Source organism: Rhinopithecus bieti, unplaced genomic scaffold, assembly GCF_001698545.2.
Source record: "Rhinopithecus bieti isolate Rb0 unplaced genomic scaffold, ASM169854v2 scaffold_28547, whole genome shotgun sequence".
NCBI classification, from domain to species: domain Eukaryota; kingdom Metazoa; phylum Chordata; class Mammalia; order Primates; family Cercopithecidae; genus Rhinopithecus; species Rhinopithecus bieti.
In genome coordinates, this window is record NW_016813480.1 from 2805361 (window position 1) to 2815296 (window position 9936).

A 9936-nucleotide genomic window follows, 5' to 3' on the forward strand; every position below is an offset into this window, starting at 1 on the left:
GAGCACATGCTTTTAAGATTGTTATGTTCTCTTAGTTAATTGACCATTATTATGAAGTATTCTTTATTTCTGGTAAGATTCCTTATCTTATATGCTTTGACATTAGTATAGCCAGCTTACTTAGGATTGGTGTTTACATGGTATGCCTTTTCCCATCCTTGTGCTTTTTTTGAATAGTTTTAAATTATAACTAGACATTATCAAGAAAGGCAACCCCCTATTATGTTAGAATACAACATGAATGCAATTTGTCATTTTAAAGATGTAAACGCAAGAAAATGCATAGAGTTGTGCCTCAGTATCAGTTGGTTCCAGGGCCCTCACCTACAGCAAAATGCATGGTTGCTCAAGTCCCTGATATCAAATGACAAGTATTTGCATATAATCTATGCATATACTCCTATGTATTTTGATACCTAATACAATGTAAATGATATATAAATAATTGTACTGTGTTTTTTTAAAATGGCATTTTTTTTTTTTTTTAGTTACTTATTTTTTGGGTATTTTCAATTCATGGCTGTTTGAATCTGTGGATGTGGAACTCCCAATATGGAGGGCCAACTGAATAATAGAAATTCATCCAAATTTTAAGTAGTTGTTTGTATGGTCAGTAAATGTCATTAAAAAGATAAATTTAAATAGAAAATTGATATCTGCTTACAGAAGATTTTAAAATCAGTGTTTATTCAAACTTTAAAAGGAAAATAATGATCTCTGTCCTCCTCTTTTTTCTTCAAAATGTTTGTCTTATGTAGAAAACATTATGTTCTAAGACAACTTTTTTTTAAAACAATGAAAGTGATCAAGACCTCCCTAATGTAACTTCCCTCCCCACAAGTTGGAATGGAAGAAAAGCCAGAATCTTATACATTCTTTGGTGTTTTGGTGGTCTTAGTGTTTTGAACAGGAAGTCAACTTCTTTTTTCTTCCTTCTGCTGCACAATCTACATGAGTTTCACACTCCTTACACATATGTTCAAGCAGTTTTCTGCTTTTTCTTCTGGAACCATTTCCATATGAGGGAAATTTTGTAAGCTAGTCTCTCATCATCTTTAAAATATGGCTCCACACGTATTTTTGCTTGACAATTCCATGGATAGTTGGTTTCTTTGTGGTAGCCAGCACTTCTCCCCTGGGAGGATCTTTGGCAAATAGGATTCATATTCTTCATGTGTTGTCTTATCAAACATTGTATCTGCTATTATTGAGACATTTTCTCTTTTCTGCATTTGGACTCCCCCGGCCTTGTGTAATTGCTAAAAACACATTTTCCCTAACCATCAGGCCAAGTTCATTCTCTTTCCTCTTCCTAATCTTACCTGACTGCCATTTATTAATAGTACACTGACACTCATTTTATGCTGAGAAAATTCGTCTTTTGCATCTACCATCCATTGGAAATTCTCAAAGGATACCTTGTTTTGTAAAGATTTCGTTTCAGGAACTCTACATGGGTTTAATCAAACTCTACATGGGTAATTCATAGTTGAATTATATTTTATATATAATTTTATATCCTGACTTCTTAAGTATTTTCCCATGTCACCTGGAAACTTTCATCAGCATTGTTTTATTTAAGTTGTACAACACTGTTTGAATTCTAATTTATTTCCACATTTCCTGTTGTTGAATAGTTGGGATTTTTTACAATGTAAAAGAACTCTACAAGTAGATTATTCTCATAAGGGATGTTTTGAGATTATATATTTAATTTATATTTCTAGAAATAGGATTAGTGAGGCAAAGGCTGTAAAGGCTCCTAATTCATATTGCTGGATTGCTTTCTAGGAGTGACTAGTTGTTTACCTTTACTTTGGCTAATGTTTCCAAAAGGCCAAGTTACTCGAATAGTAAGTAATTTAGGAATAATAAGCTATCCACCATATTTAAGATACGTAGAATGCAGATTTAGTATAATGTTATAAAATGATTTTTCACTTATTAGAGAGAGTGGCTTACCATGTATCACTTGTTTAAATTGTGAGGAGTATTTTGCGTCACCAGACCCATTTAAAATTCAGTTGTGCAACATTTGGCATCTATCCTATGTCAGGCATGTTGCTAGATAGTGGGGAAATAAAAATGAAGGGAATGCTTTCTAGCTGCCGAGAATTCAGGGCCTAGAAGAAAAGAACCGTAATCACCTAAAATTGTTACCATGTAAGAAGCTTGACATATATAAAGTGAACCTGTAAAGTGCTGATGGAGGATTGAAGAGAGCAGGTATTTGTGCCAGAGGGTGTGACATTTGAGCTGAGCCATTAAAAGAATAGATTTTTAGGTGAAGTAGGAGTACAAAGGCACTCTCAGGGAGAAATGGCATTTAAAGGCATAATAAAGATTATTTAGAACATGAAGAACAGCCTGTGTTTCACAATTAAAAACTTAACTCCTAAGTTTCCAGGTTATTTTATTCCCTTTCTAGGATATACATAGTCATTTTTCTTAATATGGAGTTATTTCTTGTCTCTGACAAGCACCTTGAATGTCTTTAGCGCTTTTGTTGTTTTAGTCTCCTATTGTCCGTCTGTAACTGCATCGTATAGATTGATAGAAAAAAATAGATTTCAGTCTACCCAAGTCCAAAGGAATTGTCAGTTTCAAGAAACTTGTTTTCCCTCTACCACTCTTGAGCACCCTGTGCATTTAGCCTTATTATAAGAGATGTGTGTTTGAAAAATACAGATTCCTTAACCAAGGACTAATGCCATTCCATCTGTTTTGGAGCCATATTGAGAGCTGTGTCAAATTATGTGGTGTGGCGATGATCGGTAGGATGGGGTCATCTTAAGATGTTCAGAACATTGTTTTGTCAGTATAAAAATAATTGGTAGAAATGTGCGAAACTAGGCAGTGCTGGGCTGTTGAAACTGACCATTGACTATCTGTTCATTGGATATCATAAAGTTTGATAATTCAAGGACATGGTGGATATCTTTTGTGAAATTTTGTTTTCATTTTTATTTTTAATAGGATGAAAGTTAAAAAACTGCCCATGATTCTAGCTCTACACCTGAAGAGATTTAAATATATGGATCAACTTCATCGATACACAAAACTCTCTTACCGGGTAGTTTTTCCTTTAGAACTTCGTCTATTTAACACTTCAGGTGATGCCACCAATCCAGACAGAATGTACGACCTGGTTGCTGTTGTGGTTCACTGTGGAAGGTAATTGCAGCTCTGGGGACATAGGAGTGGAATTTCTTAGGTTAGAAGAGCAGTGTATATTCAAGATGTTCATGAATTATTCAAATACAGAACTTTTAGAAATTTTGTATTCTTCTCAAGATAATTTTATTTCAAAATGGAGTTTTAGCTTTACATTTTATCATTCCTTAAAATTTTATATGTTAAAATATATTGTTTTATTTTGTTAGTTATTACTCTGCAAGTACTATATCTGATTTCCTAGAACTTTGAGATCTGTTAGTTTTTCTTTTCCTTTTTTGGGGTGTATAGAGGGTTGTGGGTTAAAATAAATCACTTCTGAGTTGAATTGCATATGTTCAGCATATCATAGTGGTTGTAAAAAGCATTTAAAATGGCATCGGAAGTAATCTTCAAAGATCCTTTTTTTATTTTACCTGTGTGTGTATTTATCATTGCCTGTTAGCCAGTTTTGCTTTCTGTCACCTTCTCATCTTCTTTTCCAACATGTGTACACATCTTCTCTGTATGAACATACATACCTGTAACTGACCTTATTAAATACATCAAAAATTCTCAAACTGCAAGAGCATCACATAATCAGAACTTGTATTTGGAACATAACCGTCTTCATTGACTGCTTAGAATTTCCTTTAATAATTTTAAAGCAGGCACTCATCATTTTCCCCTTGGTTTTGGGAAACTTGTACTAACAGCATGTTTTATCCAAGTAAAAAAAGTTCCAGCTTTCTCCACTTCAGCCCTCCTCCCAGCTCTCTGATTAGAATTTTTTTTTTTTTGGAGACAGAGTCTCGCTCTGTCGCCCAGGCTGGAGTGCAGTGGTGCCATCTCGGCTCTCTGCAAGCTCCGCCTTCCGCATGCCATTCTCCTGCTTCAGCCTCCCAAGTAGCTGGGACTACAGGCGCCCACCACCATGCCCGGGTAATTTTTTGTATTTTTAGTAGAGAGTTTCACCGCGTTAGCCAGGATGGTCTGAATCTCCTGACCTGGTGATCCGCCTGCCTCAGCCTCCCAAAGTGCTGGGATTACAGACGTGAGCCACTGCGCCCGGCCCCTGATCAGAATTTTTAAGGACAACCCGGAGGGAGCAAATACTCTGTAATAATCGTCTTGTACCTCCATTGCCTGGGTCAGCCTTGGGTCCCGTCTTGTATCCTCAGCAAGAATCTTTCTTCTACTTCTAGATTAAGAGTGATCACATCTTCAAGGAGTGAGACAGGGTCAAGATTACTTAAAGAGCCTTGGTGTAGTGATTCAGACCAGGTACTCGGAGTGAGAGAAACCTGGATCTCAGTACCGTTTCTGCCAGTTGTGGGCAGTGTGATGTTATGCAGAGCTTCCTGAAAAGGCTTCAGTTTTCTCTTCTAGAAAATGTACATAATACTAATTACCTCATTGCTTTGTTAGGATTCAAAAGGAGATGTAAATCAGTTAGCTACTGCTAATGTCTTAGTAACAAAAATACAATACTACCTTCTCACATCCCAGCTCTATAATATTTACTTTCTCACACCCTAATTAGACTGTTCTTTAGCCTCTTCAAATTTAGTAACAGTCCTACTCTACTTAAATAATGCTAGATTTTTAGAATTGCTCTACTCACAAGACATTGAGCTGAGATGCCCAACTTAGATGGCAACCAGGGTCCCGTCCCCACTCTCTCCTTTTAAAATTAATCCAACCCTTTCCCCACCCTGAAATCCTTGAGTCTCTTGACCCTTTCCCTTTTTAACCTTTTCTTTGGCCTCACTTGCTTCTCCCAACTTGAACTCCACAGTCAGTGAAAGCATGTTCTCACAAGCACTGTCAAACCCTCTTGCCAGCTGTCTGAGTCCCTGCTGTCAGAATTGGGGCAGAAAATGGCAGAGAGATGCTTATTGACTTTCCTCACAGCCCTGGTGGTCTGCCTTCACTGGGAACTCACTTCTGGTGGAGGTCTGCACAGTAGGTCTTTGGGATCCCGCCCCTACCCCAGGGTCTTTCTCTCTCCTGTCTCACTCTCATTGCCTCTTGCCTTCCTGCCTCTCCTCTCTGGAAGTCTTCCTTGATGCTCTTCTGCCCAGCCTCAGTCTCCACGTGTTGTCTTCACATAAATACTAGATGGGCAGTGCTAGCCTTGTCTTAGTGCTTTGTGTACTGTCTTAGGATGTATGTCTGCTTCCCTTATGAGAACAGGTGCTTTTTAAAACGGGAGATAATTTGCTCACTAATAAAAGACTAATCATATTTTAGGATATTTTTCCATTGTGTATTTTATTTAGCAGACTTATTTGTAGATTTGCTTCATATGACAGTGTGGAGGGTGTGCACAGCCTCATTATCTGCATGTCAGTTCCAGCTCAGCTTGCTCCTTCTCTATCCCTGGTTCCCAGCCTAGAAGAGACTTCTAGCAAATGTTCGTTGACTAAGTATTACCCTTCAAGCCCATGTCAGAACTGGGCTCCGTTTCTTGATTTCCCATCCCTCTCTCCCTTCCATCTCCTCTCTTGCTGGATAAGGTCTCTCCTGTGGCTCTACTTTTATATCATATTCTGCCTTGGATTATGTTTTCAGAGTAGCTGTCTACTGTACTGAAGGGGTATTTGGGCAAAGCAGTTGTTGAAATCTCTTTAATCTCCACAGCAGTCAGTAGTTATTTGCATACATTAGGCATTTATATCTACTCAGCTGAGTGTGTTTAATGTCCAGAAATCAGATGCCACCTAAGAAACAGCTTCCTTAGGTGGAAGTTTAGCCCTTCATCTCTCATTTCATTTTTAGTTTATGAAATTAACTTTTGTCTACTGTTCTTCAAACTAGTTCTTTGCCAAAGGAAAAAGCCGCCTAACTTTTCTCAGTTTACTAGTCCTCATCCCACCCACCTCCTTTCCTTCCATCCTGTGTTCTGCAGCCTTTCTTTGATTTTTCTTGATTTCACCTTTTATAATTTTGTTTTCATTTCTGACCCTCTCCCCATAACACACAAGACCCTTTAGATGAGTCCTAAATAAATATAGAAATAGACTTAATAAAGCATTAAATGCTTTTTAAAAAGAAAGTTTTGAGGTGTCATCCTCCATAGTTTTAAAAAAAAATTTTTTTTTTGTTGGTGTCATTCTGTCACCTAAGGTATTTATCTTACCTACAGGATCAAATGATCTGAGAAACATAAGACATTTTAGGAGGTGGCTTATTCTAATATCTGGTCACTACTTTTAAAATAGTGTTTACCATAAGGAATACTTTGTATTGAAAAGGATTTCAAATTCTGTATTATAGAATTACAATAGAATAAATATAACCATATAAGCCTTTATAATGAACCGTACTTAAACTGGAAGAGGTTAAAACCTTTGGCATATCCTTTTATAAAACAAAGAATTGCTTTTAAAAGAAATTATGCCTCCTTTATTTTTATGCATGTCTACATTTATATATTCCAGATTTGTTTAAAATGAGATGCAGGGGCAATCATAGTAATAGTTATAATGGTATTAAGCATTAGGTACTTCATATTGACTCACCATTGAGCAAAGGTCATTTGCTTTTTAAAGACATTTTGTGAAGTTCAGGCTTGATTTTGGAACCAAGGATTTGATATCCTTGCCTGTTTCAAGCATCATGTTGGATCTTTCCTCAAGAAAAAAAACTGTTACCAAGGGAGTGAGGCTTAGAAATAATTCTTGTATGCATTGTTTTATAGTTGAATTCAGCATGTTCTGCTGTGATCCCCTCCCCTTATAAAATGATAGAAAACATTGTCTTTTATTGTAGAAGCAAAATTGAAAACTATTATAAAGACAGTAAAGAATTTCAGTAATGCAGCTTTATGTGAGTAGAATCTCTTAGAGTACTAATTATTTGATTTTAAAATTGATTACCAGTTCAACTCAGTGTAGCTTTATCTTTTTTGGAAAGAATAGTTAAGGGGTATAAAAAAGAAGCAGTTCTTTTTTACTGCTATTTGTTTCGGTTTCTCTATAAAACATAAAATTTAGAGCATGAAAGAGTAATATTAATAAATATCATATTAAATTAACTTCTTTTTTGTTTGTTTTAGTGGTCCCAATCGAGGCCATTATATTGCAATAGTTAAGAGTCATGATTTTTGGTTGTTGTTTGATGACGACATTGTAGAAGTAAGTAGTTTCTTAATCTCTTATTTTTGAAAGTTGTATGCATATGTTGCTTTTCACTATTTTCTGATAGTTTCTCATTTAGATATGACTGGTGATGAATATGAGACAAATGTCTGGGTCTATAGATTGTAGTCTGATTCCTACTTACTCTGCAACATCCAAGCCCAACAGTTGAGTGGTCACGTAACCTTTACACACGTGGAATAAAACAAAGGAAAGCTTTCAACAACAGACCTGACTTTAAAAAAAAAATAAAAATAAAAATAAGCCATGTAACATACATACAGTAAAGTATACAAATCTGAATTTGTGTATGTGTGTCCCCCTCGTCACACACACACAGCCATACAGACACACACATTTGTTAACTACTATCCAGGTCAAGATATAATTCATTTTCACCACCACAGCAGGCCCCCTTGTTCCTCCTTCTGGTCAGAACTTAAGCTTTCCTCACCTCTACCCTCCTGGAGCCTGCTATTTGGACTTTTATCATTAACTTTGCCTAGGCTTGAATATAAATGGACTCATACAGTATGATTTTGTTTGTGTCAGACTTTATTCACTGAATATATTTGTGAGGTGCATTCTTGTTGTCTGCAGTAATGGCAGTTCTTTTTTACTGCTTTGTCATTTTCTGCTGTACAAATATACCAAGTTAGAAATTTGACTTTTTGTCAGTTAATGACTATTGTGAATTAAAATGCATTGGTCATCTTTTACAAGCCTTTTGCTAGACATATACACTCATTTTCCTTGGGTATATGTTAGGTTGGACCACTAGAAGGTGCCTTTTTGTTTTTTTGGGAGACAGAGTCTTGTTATCTAGGCTGGAGTGCAAGGGTGCGATCTCGGCTCACCGCCACCTCCACCTCCTGGGTTCAAGTGAATCTCCTGCCTCAGCCTCCCGAGTAGCTGGGATTACAGGCATGCACCACTGTGCCTGGCTAATTTTGTATTTTTGGTAGAGACGGGCTTTCTCCACGTTGGTCAGGCTGGTCTCGAACTTCTAACCCCAGGTGATCCGCCAGCCTTGGCCTCCCACAGTGCTGGGATTACAGGTGTGAGTCACTGTGCCCAGCCTGGAAGTTGCCATTTTGTAGGTCCAAAATAGTTATTAGTGGTCTCATATAATTCATCCTATATCTAGAAGTAGAATTGGTGGATCAAAGGGTAGTTGTATGTTCAGCTTTAGAAGATAGGTATTTCTAAACATTTTTTCAGAGTACCCTGCCAGCTATGTATGAGAGTTCCGTTTTCCCCAAATACTTGGTATTATCAGTCTATTAAATATAAGCCATCTGACTGTACAGAGCTCATTTATGTACTAATGTTTACATTTTGCCTCACAGAAAATAGATGCACAGGCTATTGAAGAATTCTACGGGTTGACATCAGATATTTCAAAGAACTCTGAGTCTGGTTACATCCTTTTCTATCAGTCTCGGGACTGAGGGGGAACCGTGATGAAGAGATACTTTCTGCCTCATTTCTTCTCTGGTTATTTTGGAAAGGATCAAGCACTGATTTTTCAAGAAAAGAGAAATGCAGGAAGCTCAGGGGGCAGTAGCACACTTTGCACACGATAAAGCAAAGACGGATTGACAAGCTCTTCCGATCATGGTAGTTGATTTATTTGCTCAGGTATCATGCTGTCTGTACAGTTCCATTCAACAAGGAGGTGAAATCAGAGATACCAGCTCCTCTTGTAAAACAGCCTTCCAGTCATTGACACGCGTTTTCTCTTTATTAATTGCACCAATAATGCTTTGAATTCCTTGGGAGTGCAGTAGAAAGAATCGGAATCTGTGCTGTATTGATAAGGAGATGATGTTGAACACACTGCATAAATTTGCCTGGTTCAGTGTGTATAGAAGCATATTCAGTGGTCTTTTCAAGAGTAAACCAGAAATACTTTTGGGCCCAACACTTGCAGTTGCCTTCCTGATGTAAAACCTAACATGCTAGATAATCCAGTGTCGGGAAGACAAAGATGTTTTGCTTCTCTGAAGAAGCTTATAATAATATACAGTATATGTATATGTCGGGAGCAATTGGTGCAAACGTGCCTTTGTTTTCCCCAAGGGAAAGACTGGCTTTGTAATATATAATTTTTTTCTTAATTTTTACTTAAAACTGGTAGAAGTCTAAGATTGTATGTAAGGTGCCATGATTCTGTCAGTCCCATTTTTGAACATATTTTATTAGTTATGTCAGTTTTAAAGGGTCCTTTTTGTTTCTATTTTTTAAGGTTGAAATTTAATCCTATCCTGAAATCATAAGAAACCTTGGAGAAAAAACTGCAAGTGAGAGGAAGGTAAATTATCCTTTTCAGGAGGAACGATATCTCTTGGCTCTAAATATTTGTCCTTTTGTTATGGTTTCTAAAATCAAGTTATTTTTCTTGTTTCAGCTTTAATTTCATAATAAAAAACTATAGAAAAAATTCCTGATAGTTTTGGAATAATAAAAATCTGGTGCAGTGTGGTGTAATACCAAATCTTTAGAATTCCTTAAGATTCTAAGTTTCAAAGTTGAGGTCAATCAGCTTGGAAATCTGTCATAGCATCTTAGTTATTTTCAATGCCATTTTTATAACCCTGGAAAGAAGTAATAATCTCATCATAACCCTAGCAGAACCTGG

At 36.8% G+C, this 9936-nt stretch overlaps 1 protein-coding gene across 4 annotated transcripts in view; it reads left to right on the plus strand.

Annotated features, from left to right (window-relative positions):
* The window catches only part of USP12 (ubiquitin specific peptidase 12), a 164587-nt gene extending 154857 nt beyond the window's left edge, over positions 1–9730 (plus strand). For all 4 annotated transcript variants that reach the window (XM_017848503.1, XM_017848502.1, XM_017848504.1 and 1 more), the window contains 3 exons: positions 2977–3174; positions 7214–7292; positions 8645–9730. In XM_017848503.1, the coding sequence (XP_017703992.1) occupies positions 2977–3174; positions 7214–7292; positions 8645–8746 (379 nt within the window). In that variant the 3' untranslated portion in view covers positions 8747–9730. The remainder of the gene's footprint in view (positions 1–2976; positions 3175–7213; positions 7293–8644) is intronic.
* Positions 9731–9936: the final 206 nt, after the last annotated feature.